The sequence below is a fragment of the Pholcus phalangioides genome, unplaced genomic scaffold (genome assembly GCF_987345545.1).
Source record: "Pholcus phalangioides strain wild (caught in Gottingen) unplaced genomic scaffold, Ppha-v1.0 ptg000007l_1, whole genome shotgun sequence".
Lineage (NCBI taxonomy): Eukaryota > Metazoa > Arthropoda > Arachnida > Araneae > Pholcidae > Pholcus > Pholcus phalangioides.
This window is the reverse complement of record NW_028301600.1, coordinates 43041469-43055944: the sequence shown is the minus strand read 5'-3', so window position 1 is coordinate 43055944 and position 14476 is coordinate 43041469. Positions and strand designations below refer to the sequence as shown.

General features: G+C 35.7%; 1 protein-coding gene across 9 annotated transcripts in view; it reads left to right on the top strand.

Moving 5' to 3' along the window:
• HUWE1 (HECT, UBA and WWE domain containing E3 ubiquitin protein ligase 1) overlaps positions 1–14476 on the top strand; it is a 564154-nt gene that overhangs the window by 124653 nt on the left and 425025 nt on the right. For all 9 annotated transcript variants that reach the window (XM_089233267.1, XM_089233272.1, XM_089233273.1 and 6 more), the window contains exons 18-19: positions 4766–5034; positions 7760–7890. In XM_089233267.1, the coding sequence (XP_089089393.1) occupies positions 4766–5034; positions 7760–7890 (400 nt within the window). The remainder of the gene's footprint in view (positions 1–4765; positions 5035–7759; positions 7891–14476) is intronic.

The following is a 14476-nucleotide window of genomic DNA, read 5'->3' as shown; positions in this document are numbered from 1 at the left end:
TCTGACTTCTTTAGTTGACAGTATGCAGTGAGTTTCCTCCTCATGTCGAGGAGACATCGTCGTCGTAAGTCTGGAATGAAGTTGAAGTTGTACAAGAAATTGGCTCAAAAAATCGGTTTTGGTACTACGGCCAAGAGGAAAGTCCACCGGAAGACTCTGCTAGGTTCAAAATCTAAAGTGACCGTTTGCTCACCATAGACGTTTATTGGAAACAAATTTGCAGCGGAAAGTAGAGAAATGGTTGACATTTGTCAGTGCTGCAGTCTGGGAGTATTGAAACGTCAGATCCATTGTCCACAAGGAATGAAATGTTGGTGCTTCAGACCGACTAAAAATAAGTGACGAGATATCATTGGCAGGGAGCATGTCACTACTACTCTCCGCCTTCGTCATTTTTTGTAAACCTGCATGGTGAAGTGCACCTTCTGGCTTGATTGCCAAATGCATACCTGCCAGCTCTCCGGAGTTAAAATTTCGCTGGACTTTGGCAGAAAATTAGTTTTTAAGCGAGCTTTCACATTGTGACATCAATGACTGCCGTCGTCGTTAGGGAAAACACCCATAGAGGACAGCCGTGGTCATTTCCATCGAGCAGCCATAAAAAGTGTCTTGGTGACCGCATTTAAGCACCTGGCAAAGACGTGACTTTGCTTACATAGCATTTATCTGCAATCATTTATCAGGGGCATGACCTTGGTTGCCAAAATTCCCGTATAATCATTATTGTATTACATTAACAGTCTTGCTGTAAACACCAGTTTTTTTCGTCAGCAGCTTTGTATTTTGAAGTTTTTAAATTGTTTCCTCCGATTAAATACGTCTTCAGAAAGAAAAAAAACTTTAAGCTAAATATAAAGCTTTTAAGAGTTCATGTACTCAAGATTATCAATCACTAATAGCATCCACGAAAGGAAACACGTTTTATGAACAGTATATAGATGTGATTTCTCTATTCTGCATTTAAAGACTGACGTGGGATTATATTCTACTTGGGGGGGGGGGGCGGCAATGAAACTTTTTCTTAATTGATTAAAAAATTTGTTTTGAATTTTTTTTTCAAATTTTTTTTGATAGTCTGGTTTTCTTGAGGGGAGGGGGCCCTTACCCCCCTCGGCAGAATCTCCAGATTTCTGGATTTCAAAAGATGGCGCGTCTGCAAATGTCTTATGGTACCAACAAAATTGTCTATCCTGCAATGTGGGTGGTGGTGTTGATCTCTTTGAACGGGAGAAACACAACACGAAACACTGTGGGAACACACTTGCAAAACTGCTTTTAGTTCGTGGCGTAGGTAGGCAACCTGTTCTTGGAGTTGTGCGATCATATCAGATTGTTGACCATGGCATTTACATCAGGTGGTCTTGCTTCTTGGATCTTGTCGGCCAGCTCTGCCGTTTTAATGTTAGTGGGCTGATGGCAGCGAGTATAGATCGAGTAGATTTGGGCAGTTGTTGCAGGAAGAGTTCTGTCAATAGTTCATCCGAAACACTGAGATTCCGCTCTTCATTTTAATTCATGGAGAATGTTAGACTGTTTCTGATCTCCTAATGTGTGGCTTGTCAACGTGTGAGTAGGTCATGCTATGGTTTTTCATATGGCTCCGAAGTTGGAGGGTTCATGAGAATGTCTCGTACTAGAGATGTATTATCTGGAGGTAGATTTGCAAGGATGTAGTTGTATTTTGTTTTTGACTGTTATCGGTTTTGGAGCGGCCAACTTGAAAGTGCTTTCACACACCACGAACCATAACCAAACATCCCGCACGTTGAATGGCGGTATAACCATGACTAAGGCACTCACCTCTGCCATGGTGGTTTCTTTCGTTTCACGTCCAATTCCCTAATCTTTAGTTGATCCATGAAATGATTTCGTTTATATATTTACACTTTATTTACAACAGATAATATTTACATAATACAAACGGGAATGCTGGTAGAGAAAAATGTGGCCCGTGCATGGCGAGACAGACACGTGCGTCAGTGAGTAGGACAACATCAACAAACAAGCAGAGCTAGAAGCCTTTGACTCCCGATTTCTGTTGTGTTGCCACCAGCAGAAAATAGAATAATTGTACAAGCTGCAAAGATATGCCAGCGCCATCGTGCGCAGAGCACTATATCTGAGGAAAACTGTCTAAAAATTAGTTTTTCTTTATTTTTAGGATGCTAATTACTGAAAAAATAATTTAAAAATCCATCGCATATCTAGTTTTTGAAATAAAGTGAAAATTAAAATGTGATTGTAATATATAAGCAGCATACAAATCACATTGAAACTGTGCTTTATAAATAAATAGTATATCATTGTCAAAGATAATTCAGTGATTTTAGGGCAAAATTGAAGTTTTAATTCCGTATCAAACATTGGTTTTGTCATATTGGCTCTACTTTTCGAGAAATATAGCTATTGTTGGATGCTTGAACAGGAAACCGAAGACGCAAAGCAACGAAAATGTAGTAAAAGAAGGATTAAACAGAATAAAAAATTCAACAGCCAACAGAAATTCATAGGTGGAAAATCTGCATCGAACTGTTACAATTCTGCTACATTCTATTACGAAACCATAAAAATTCTGCACCATCTGGCGCATAAAACAAATGGTGCATAGAGTTCTGAAGTTATGAGGTTGGATGTCATGTGTAAAGTCAATTTATTTTAACCCTTTTCTGCTGCTGTCTCTTCAGCAGAATACTATGCCGTTCATCAATTCCAACATACAATAGATTCCCGTTTATCCGACTTTATGTATTATACAACGTCCCACCGCAAAAAAAGGATCAAGCACGAACTGGTGAGCTTTCAGAATTTCACATAAGGACAGAGTTAAGGCTCTAGAAACTGCAATTAAATACATTGAGCAACAAGAAGCAACTACAGGAATTGACATAATGATGCTGCAAAGATGGCGAGATTTGGCAGCGAAGAAACGGCACTCGTCAGGAAAGCAGACTACGATTAAAAATTAAGTCGTCACAGGACTGAAAATTTTTAAGTACTGTATTTAACTTCAAAATATTCTGTAATCAAGTTCATTTTCTCACTTAATTTTTTGTTTCGCTGTAAACATTATTAGGTTCGTAATGTGCAAAATTATAACAGTTTGATGTTTAATAGACTTTTTTTTAACACCTCTGTATTATCCGATGTTCTGCCATCTCGTTTATGTCGGATAAGCGAGACTCTACTGTACTTATTTGTCAATTTCCCCCCCCCCCCCCATAAAAATGCCCTTGAAATTTGAGCCCAGAAGATTTCAAATAAACTTAATCCACAAAGCATGTGCAAATAGAAAGTTTGATCCTTTCAAATTAGCGATTAGCATGATTTTCCAACAGAACTCTGAAACGAAAGTCAACTGAACCCATATTGTAGGAGCTAAAGTTTCATTAAATTAAAATTTTTTTAAAATTTTTTTTAAATAATAACGTGATCCTCACGTATTCCCAAGGGATCAGCACGATCCGTCCAGGGAATTTGTTAGTATTAGTAAACATCCATGCCCGAACCGGGATTCGAACCCAGACCTGCACAGTGAGAAGCTAGTTCCCTAACCACTCGACTGCCAGGCGGCATGAACTTATTGTTGAAACTTATTTTTAAGAAACTTTACTGTGGCGTAATAGTTTACATATTTATTGAGAAAAGCGGCAGTATATGATATTCACTCAGATGAACGACACGTTTGAACCATGAATTCTGCCTGGTTACTGCAGACGTCGGGAAGAATTTTGCTGTCAGTAATAGCCTACTTATAGTGATACTTTTTTCCTTTTTGGTAGCTTAAATACACACTTCATTTTTCTTCATTGCAAAAAAAGTAATATTAGTCTTGGCCACAACAGAATTAAATTCTTTGAATTCTTTAATGAATGCGTCACTCACAAGATTTACTTTATGTGCCCAGCACTGGTAGTGCATGTCTGGTTCAGCAGCATTGGTAGTGCAAGATGTTGTCATTAAGAAGTGTTTTTAATAATTTGAAGCACAGTCATTTAACGCTCTGAGTCTGATACTAGATCCTTTATTTTCGCATTTAGTTTCATATTCTTTTAAGGTGTCAATTATAGCTTGTTGGTTAAAATCCTCAATTTTGACATAGATTTCCAGAATCAGAACAGGCATGCACTTTGTTCATACTCTAAGATACACAGTCTAAAAGATAGAAACCATTCTTTTTTGAAAGGGATGTCAAGATAATCTTGTTGATGTTTTGTCATACCTTTTTGAAACAAAAAAACCTTTCTAAGGCCTGGATTACACTATAAAAGTGCTTGTATGAAACTTGAAAATACAACAAATAAGCTGATCAGTTATATTCAAGCAAATGTAACCCATCAGTTTATTGGTTGTATTTTAAATTTTATAAAAGCACTTTTACAAAAATTTTATAGTGTAATTCCAACCTAAAACTGTCACTGTAAAAGCTTTATAAAAACTCTTCTATAAAACTTGATTGTGTGAGACAATCAATGAGCTTATTGGTGATATGTGTCAAGTTTTTTATAAAATTTTTATAGTGTAATGTTGGCTTAAGACAATTATTTCTCCCTTGACATTTAGTTCTGGAAAGGTTTAATTAGTTTGCCTTAAACTTCAGAATTTTAAAAATTCCCGAAATTGTTAAATTTTTATAGTTTAAAAAAAATGTTTGAGCAAAGAAAAGTCTTTGTTCACACTCATAAACAAGTTTTTTGTATGAATATATTTTTTTGATATAAAATATTGAACTCTTATATATTATATTTGAAACATTTATCTCTTACAGAGAGAAGTTAATATATGTAGGAAGCATATCACTGCTAATTCAGCATGTTTGGAAGTCCCTAGTGATGAGAGTGACTCGGCTCGAGAGTGTTCTGTTCCTGATTCAGCTATGGTACTGTATTCAAGCTATCCACAAGATGAAGAAAATGACTTGGCATTATCGAAAAGTGTGCCTGATTATAGTTCTGATGAAGAAATTTCAAACTTACCCACTTCATCAAGCCAAAATGATCCTGAACCAATGGATATAGATATTATTTCTGAACAATGGTAAAATCATAACTATTTCAAATTTTCAGAAACTATTATGTAGTATATGAACTAATATATATATGTTTTTAATTTTGCTAATAATGAAACACATTGGAAGATAATGAGTTGAAAAGTGATTTTAACCAGGGTTGTTCACAAACACGATGCAATGTCTAAGAAGGTTCTATTGTGTATATGGCATTAATTATTAGTTTCTGATGTATGTTAGCTACTGATGTATGTTATTTATATACTTGCAGGGTACCTCAATTTAAATCAGCTTGATTAAAATCATCATTTGAATCACTTGATTTTTTTAAAATCAGATTTAAGTCAAAATTAAAATTTTGGTTTTTTTACATAACTCCAATGATATTGAAGTAAAAGTAACCTGGTATGGTGTGCATATGGTTACTCATATGTGGTAGCATTCATGATTAAAAGAAGTAGATCTCCTTGGGGTAAATACAGAATTGAACTAAATCCTTAGATGTAATGCGGCAAGAGAAAACTGCTTCATTTTTAGATTTTGTGCATGGAAAAAATTAAAGAAAAAATATAGAGAATATTGAAAACTTGAACTGCATCTAGTATTTCCAGTGCATTACAACGTAGGGTTCCTCTGATTAAAAAAAAAAAAAAAAAAAATTTGTTTTTGTATAAAACAATGAATTCTATGTCCTGATTGCTGATTTAAAATAATAGATGTTTTACAACATAAATATCAATTGATACTTTCGACTTAACTTTTTGTATTAAAATTTTGAGTTTGCTCTTTTCGTGCAAAAGAATAAAAATGTGTAAACTATTAAGCAACATCATGCAAGTAAGAAACGCAACCGCAAATTATGTAAAAAAACTGTTGTCAATAGAATGTTTTATTTAGTTGATGCTGAATGGCCCTTTGGTTGTATATGGAGTAAATTGAGATACCTTCACCATATGTGTGATACTGAGTTGTCACCACGTATTCACTTTAACGGAAGGAGCCCTCATGAATGAAAGCATTTTTTACAAGAAAAACGTTAACCCATGAAGTTAATTCAGACTACACAACCATTCATGTTACATACAGAATTTTGGTGTTCATATTTTTTGCTTTAGTTTCTTCATTGTTCATTCATTAATGCTTAATAGAATTTGAGCGATTAGGAGAAAAAAAGCAGGTATGAAAATATGCATTCTTAATGGTTAGCATTTGTTTTAATTAATGAGCAGTCAGTTAATTTTAATCAAAAATATATATTTTTTTTAAATTTAAAAAAATCATGATCCCTTCATACCCTGTTATCTTGACATATCAGTAAGTATTTCGTTTTATTTTAATCATTGAGCATTATGATTTGTGGAAATATTATTCAAAATTTTCATGTACTGATTAAACATATTCATAGGCAAACAGATGTGCCAAGTCTCTGGATTTAAGCCGGAGACTCCAGATTTTTTGCCCTTCTTCCAACTCTAGCCGGATTTTTGCAGAAAATTAGATTTATATGAATTTTTCTCAGTTTTATTTAGATTAAAATTCTTTAGATTTTCACCGAGTTTTCACAATATTGTGACATCAGTGTTAGCTGTCACTGTTGGGAGAAAACACCTATAGAGGGCAGCCGTAGTTCGTGGAATTTACCTACTAGGTTGAAGACGTCACTTCCATCGATTAGCCATCAAAAAATGTCTTGGTGACAGCCTTTAATGAAGCTGGCAGCAACGTGACTTTGTTTATTTAGCATTTATCTGCTACCATTTACCAGTGGACGATCTTGATTGCTGACATCCATATATAACCATTATTCTATTACATTTACAACTACATCGCAAGCACAATAACAGATTGATTGTAAATCACATGATATGTGACACTACCGTTTTTTCCTCAACAGCCTTATATTTTGAAGTGTTTTTTTTTTTTTTCTTCTCTGATCAAATGTCTTCAAAAAGAAAATATACAACTGCTTTTGTGGGTTCGTATACCCAATATTATTCATCACTGATAGCATCCATGATTATATTCCGCTCAGGGCAGGAACTTACGCACAACGGGGAGAATACCAAAGTGTATTAAAGACGCATATTAATACGCTTTGGAGAATACTCTTGTAGCTGGCCAAGGTTAGAGAAGCTCGCAGGTATTTTGAATTTACTAACAATTAAAAAAAAATCATCCGATTTAAAATTGCGATCTATCTAGAAATAAAATTCTAGAAATAAAAGATAATATAGAAAAAGAACACTTAATGTTTTCTGTATTGTAGAAATTTTTACTGCAGAACATTTTCAGTCAGTTGAACATCATGCTTTGGGGCACAGAAGTAAAATGGATCTGTATATATTTCACAAATACCCTGATATTCATCTAACATAAAATGCAGCAAGAGAAAGCGGACAAGTATGGCATTGTTTATAGAATGCTAATCCTAGCCGCTGAATACTGCAGCATCAAATATTTGCTTGTGTGCATCAAGAACTGTGAAACTGGATCATCTACCAGTAAGATGCACGAGAAATTACTAGTTTCAATTGTATCTCTTCCTTCACCTTCTGGACATATTTTGCCCTCATAAGTGACATTTTTGACCATTCTTTTTTTATGTCAAATTGTGTTCTTTTGCTATTCCCTATCTCCCCACCAAATTTGAAAGATCTATTTTGAATTGCATGTATGGATACTTTTTATTTTTTGTTGTATAAATGGTTTATTGCCATATTTTAATACTCTATCTGAAATATTTTGCAACAATAGGGGAAGTGATATCCCAATGAACTTACATATATCAAGTGTATCTGAGGAAATTAGTCCATTCTCCCCATATGCAGAAGGTGACAAAGGAGACATCCAAATTTTAGAATTTAATCAGCCAAAACCCTTTCCAGGTATGTATTTTTTCTGAAATAATTTGTGTATATAACATTGCATGAGTCACATATGCCACTGTACTCCAATTTACCCGATTCCCAAGACCCAGGTTATTGGCAAAATCTTAATCCCTTTTGGAGTTAGAGTGAAAGTGGGTCCCTCTTGAAAATAATTTAAGTGCGCCTTTTCTTCATCATTCCCTGGTATCTCTGAATCTTTTCCATCATGGCCCAGGTATTTTATCACCTGTTTATATCGCTTTGTTGAGAGGAGCGGCGGGTGTTCTGGCTAGGAAGAGGGAGGTATCTCTGTGAATGAAATAATTAATTTCTAAAAACACATTCTATTTGAAAATTCATTGAAAACAGATTAATTTACCAGCTTATAACTAGGTTCTTTTACTTTGATTGTCTACTAGTAGAAAAAGCTTGCAAAGAAGCCCATCAACACTGAGAATTTAACATAGTAAATGTAATAAATCTAAAACAAATATTCAGTCGATCTTGCTTAAACATTCCCATTTAGAACGTTCTAGTACGATTTATTATCATGGTCCCAACTCTAAATAATTCTTATTGAAATTTCTCCTTTAACCCTTTACCGATTCTTGGAGGATACTGGGAGGCTCGTGAAAATAACCTATTTTTGCTTTCTGAAATGGACTCGTCCAAACTTTCACCTCTCACCTAATCCCCATCCTTCCTTCCATTCAGTTCCTATTCATGCCGGCCACAGCGTTGCTGTTCATTTTTTCGTTTCAAGATACCCTGTGGAGACAAATTGTAAACTGAAATCACCCTTTACATACCCATACAGCATTTTTCTTTTATGTAAAGGAGTAGGCACCCGACTCTTTTTTCTTCATGAAAGACATGTATATATGCATACGAGTTCATTTTATCCCTGTACGCGTATACGGGTCCAGCTGAAGGAGCGGTTAGTTATTTATTCGTGAGCGGCGGTATATCGCCCTTTCTCTTCAAGATATTCTCGCCAACTTTGCCAATTATTTTTTCCTTTTCTCGATTTTTTTTTTTATATTTTGTAGAAGGGAACTATTAATATATGAATTTTTAATTCAAAAGACAACTTCAAAAATTAGAAAAGACAAGTGCTTCCAGATATAAACTTACGTGTATCTCGATATGAAAACAAATAAGCTTTACCAAAAAAAATTCAGGCCCCATTCCAATTTTACGTTAGCATCAGGAGGGGGAGTATTCGTTGATTTTTGATTACAAGAAGGGCGACAGTACGAAGCTTGTAAAAACATGAAATTGGGTCCAGCCTGGTGTCATTTTTTTTGAGTGGAGTGTCTGGGCTATGCTGACTTTTGACAAAGACAGAGGAGTAAAAATATTGGCAAAATTCTGCCGACAAAAGAGGAATCTAATTTATTTTTGGTTCTGTCAGAGAAATTACGAATAACTGACGTTCTCCCCAGGGCCGCAACCAGATGCTTGGTCACCTGGGGCAAGTGCACATTTTGGCACCCCTTTGTAATGTTGAAGGTAAGGTTTGAGAATGAAATTTGCGCCCCCTCTGGTCCAGCGCGCGGGGCACGAAATCCGTCTGCTCCCCCCTAGTTACGGCTCTGGTTCGCCTCCTCCATTAGAAAACAAAAAGTGAAGATGTAACAAAATATTTTCGCACACTTGTTGCTAGTGATACGTTGAAACTTACAGGCATACAACTAGGAACATGATCGCAACGTATTGGAGGTGAGGGGATAAACTTAATTTTTCCGCTTTCAAAGTTGCAAAAAGTGCTTATGCGCAGTATATCTCCTTGAAAAACTTCACCCTGCTACTGTGCCTCTAGTTCCAGCCATATTGAACTTCCTCCAACTCTTCTTGTGATTGTGGGGGGGGGGGTGTGATATGGAAGGGCATTATGTTTACCCATGCATACAAAAGCAACATGATATTCACAAATATACGGATTACCCTTCAATCGTAATTCAACCTCCCAACTCTGGCCCTCTTGCATTTTCAGTGTATCTCCGTCATAAGCGTCTGCAGAATTTTCTCGAGGGGGTAGGGGTTCAAAATTTTTTCCTTTTGAGGGGGAGGTTGAAGAAAAATATGTATTAGTAAAACCAACATTGACCTTTGGATAAGATCGTATCTGTGGGGAAGAAAAGGGGCTGCCCATTTTCTGAATGCACTACCTAGAAGCGATAGAAAACTCGATTTGGGAGCCATATGAAAACTTTACAATCAATTTTGTTGTATGTATTCACGTACTAATCTGGTGCCAGTGTACTTTATTTGGAACACTCCCATAAAAACAGCCCACGTATAAGGTATTATCTGCTTCGTAAGAAAAAGAGAGGTAAAATCACTATGTGGAAGTGTCCCTTTTGCGAAAATGAGTTTTTCAAACTTGACAATGAAAGGACATAAATCCCCTGAACAAATTACAGCCATGCCTTTTTTGCTCACGTTGACTGTCTTCTTATCAATAATCCTAACCCCAGTTGGTAGTAAACGCAGATGTTTATCAAAACGCTAGATCCGTAGAAAATGAGGAAGTCTCATGCTCAGATACTATTACAATCGGGCAACAATAAGAGGCGTATTTACTGTTTTGCCTCCCTTCTCCCATTCTATTCTAATATTCTTGACCACTTATTCCTAGAATTCACCACCCTGGGAAATATTCGTCTTGGACTCCCTCTCATGTGAAAACGCCTGTGCCTGTAAATCAGTAAATCACGCTTTGGGCCACTGGCATGCTGGCATACTGTTTCGGTCATTCACGTGCTCACACAATCTCTACGTTCCCCCCTTTTGGTCACTCACATGATAGCATACGCCCTATGCCACGATTTTGATCGCTCACTGACATGGCATAGTCGCTCTTTAGGTTACGTTTTGGTCATCCACATGCTTGCACCCAATCAAGGTCACGATTTTGATCGCTCATTAACCAGGTCTCTCGCTCTGTAGTTCTTTGCTTGGTCATTAACACGCTTGCAACAATTCTAGGTCACGCTTTTGATCGCTCACCGACCTGGGGTCACTCGCTTTCTCTTTTGGTCATCCACGGACTTGCACACGCTCTAAGTCAGGGTTTCACCTGGTCACTATGACGAATATAGAAATTTGGCATTGGTGCCTAAAATGTTATATGTTTGATTGCTAAATTGAAGTGTTAGGATAACACAGTTTTTGGTAATTATGTCAGTTTGTCTACCAACATGGAGAAGGGTTGCTGAGTCCTAGATAAGCTGAAAAAAAGGCATTATTTTCAAAATAAAGCCATTATTTTTAAAAAAATGCTTGGCTCCTATGAAATTTGGTTGGTGCTTAAATTATTTTTTGATTTGTCAAGCCCTGCTCTAGGTCACTCACTCTCTAGGCAGAAACTGATTTATGATTTTGCCACTCTTTTCACATTCTACTAATTTTCTCAGCCACTCATTCCTCAAACCTGCCGCCCTTTGCTATAGCTCGCTAGGCTCCCCCTGTAACAATGTGTTCCCCCCCCCCCACATTCTTTATTTAGGTGGTTTTTTTTTTTATCATTGCATGGCCATTTTATGCACAAAAATGGGCATAATTGAGCCTGTGCAGTCTGGTGCCAAATCCTAAAGGCAGCCGTCCCAGAAGGAAGTCAAATCGTATTGCTAGAGGTTTGTGTACTAACCTCTCTACTAACAATCAAAAACCTTAGTAATACGCTAAAGAAATAAAACAACACTTCCAAAATTGTGCACAAAATGAAATATACTACTTAGTATTATACTACTACCATGGGCTCAGTTCATGTACATGTTAATGTCCCTTTGCAACATGCCCATATGTTTTTTTACACAAAAAAAAATACCGTAATTTTTTTGCTTTTTACAAATTTTTCTTTATTGCTTTTATAGTTCTAGTAAATAATATTGGTCGGCGATTAGTCATGTTTATCCAAACATAGAAGGCTTTCTTTGTGTGAACTGAAAATATGCGTATTGATGACCAGGGCCGCAACTGGGGGGGAAGGAAGACATGGTGCCCCAGAGGAGTGGGCGCTAATTTTTGCGGTTTGATTTTCCAACTCCCAGAATCACAACAAAGTGCTTTTATACATTTTTGTCACTAAAATTGCCACCCCCTCAAATTTTCCGTACGGGGCAGCTGTCTCTCCTTAACACATGATCCAAATATATAACCATTAGAGAAAGTAACAGAACTTGCGAAGCATATGGCCGTTAGGAAAGGAGTCTCAAGGTTGTGAACATTTTCAAGCAGGACCATTCCCAGTTTCCTAGTAAAAATTCATTTCAGCTTATGTAGAGAATCTTTTCATGTTTTTCATTCGATACGAGGGGCATCATCCCCATAACAATAATTGTTACAGTAGTACATTAAAATTCATATTCACTTCTAAAAATCTTATTAGGAGTAAAATACTTCTCCGAATTTTGGGTAAAGGAAAGTTCTTTTCATGAGAGTATCGACATAATTGTAATAAAAAAGAATAAAACATTTTCTGAAAATTTCAGAAGATGGAGGCTTTCAGAAGTTCAGTACGGATAACATTACACAAATGACACCGAACTTTCGGAAATCTAGCAATGTTCCAATTAATAAATTGCCAGGATTTTGTTCAGATAGAGCACCTGTTATGACAGGATCAATAAATTGTGTTGGTATGCAACTAATAAAACAAAATTATTTGATGCTGCGTGTCTTTTTTTTTTTGCACATAAGCTGGCTCTAATTGTAAGTCATGTTCCAGGAAAGCGCAACAATCGCAAAAGTACAAGGTACAAGATACCATAAATTCTAAATATCTAAACAATATAATCTATTATAAGCAATAAAATTTAACACATCTTGATAATTTTAAAATTCTTTTCTCAAAATTATTTCGCCAACGTCGTGGGTAACAACATGATAGTGTAACCTCTCGTTTTGTTGTATTGTTGCAAACAACAGTCAGCTTTATCGAAGTGGAGCTTCCGGAATCCAACTGATGGGGCGTATACGCTTGTCTTTCTCGTTCCCGCCTCTGACGACAGCTGTCAATCATCCCTCCCTGCCCTTTCACAAAAATGTCTTATATACCCATACTCCCCATCTCGGCCGGCTACAAGCGGTTTGGCTGTTTGCATGTAGAGCCGTCTACGGCCGGAATGGTTTTTATAGAGTTAAAGCGTTTTTTCGCTTACAATACTTTTATGCTGGTTTTTTGAAAACGTTATAAGCGGAACTCGCTGTAATTAAAAGTTCAGCATACACATTTATATATTTACTAATAAATCAATATATAAAATTCTCTTCTAGATTGGTTTTTCTATTTTGTTATAAAACCTTGTCTCTTTCAATAATATCTTGCATATAAATTTAAAGCAAAGGAGATTCTGGCACTTGTCTTCTGATTCCCCTATTCATATAAATCCTTGCAAAATGATTTCTTGGTGGAATGATTTTCTTTTCCCTCCCTGATTCACTCTTATCTGTCACCATTTAACTGCCACATAGAAAATTCAATGTTCTTTCTGTAATTGGTTACATTAGTTATCCATTAATTAATTTCTATGAATTCTCTTAATTATATTTAATGTCTTTTTCGGCTATGTGGCTAGTATTTAATTTTGGCTTTATTTTATTTTTATTTTTAAAAAATTATTAAAAATTATACAAATACAAATGCCACAACAGGCAAAATGCCCAACGAGGTGGCTGATAAAAAGATACCCATAAAAATATGGATATCATATATTTCAAAAATACAGCAAGCCAATTAAAAATGCAATTAACACAAATTATAAATGATATATACACATGATAAAATATTATACAACGCCCATAAAGAATACTTATGGTTGTCTTATTCTAAGAATGGATAGCTTCTCGATTTACCCCAACATGTAACTTAACCAAATTAAACTAAAAAAAGTTTTTTTTTTAAATCTTAAAATATATTAAAAAAATAAATTCTTTAAAAGTTGATTCACTTATTGATTCCGAACCCAACAACTATAAATTAATGTTTCTTTGACATTTGACTAAATTTTTTGACGTTTTCCCTAAGTCATGTCCATGACAGCATTAAAATATCTAAGCACCACATGCTAATAGTACGAGGTACCTATGTAAACAAATTGTGAAATAGTTTAGGTAAAAGTTTTCCATTTCGATTCAGAAAAAATACAAAGTATGACCTCTGATTGCAAAAGAAACTTTACAATGCAAATTTTTAGCCACATATTTCTGCAAGCGAATGTTAAGACAAAGTGTGGAAATATTGCTAGGATTCACATATTTTTTTAAAAATTGAAAAATTCAATTTTTAAATCATTTCTATTTTCTTGAATTATCAGTCAACATGTAATTTTTCTTCCATCTCTTACTTGCCCGTTAAGAACCACTGTTCTTACAGAATAAAATGCAAGATTTATACACACACATGCACACTGGTATATGCAATGGGAGTTTTGTTGTTCTAACCCCCCCCCCCCCCACCTCAAGCAGAGATTATAGTGTTATTTTGCAGGAAGAAATGTAAAAACCCCTCCTTGAGAAAAAAAAATTGAAAACCCAATTTGAGAAAGTTCTGCATACACACACACAGTGCAATCTCTAACACGACACATGGGGGTAACTC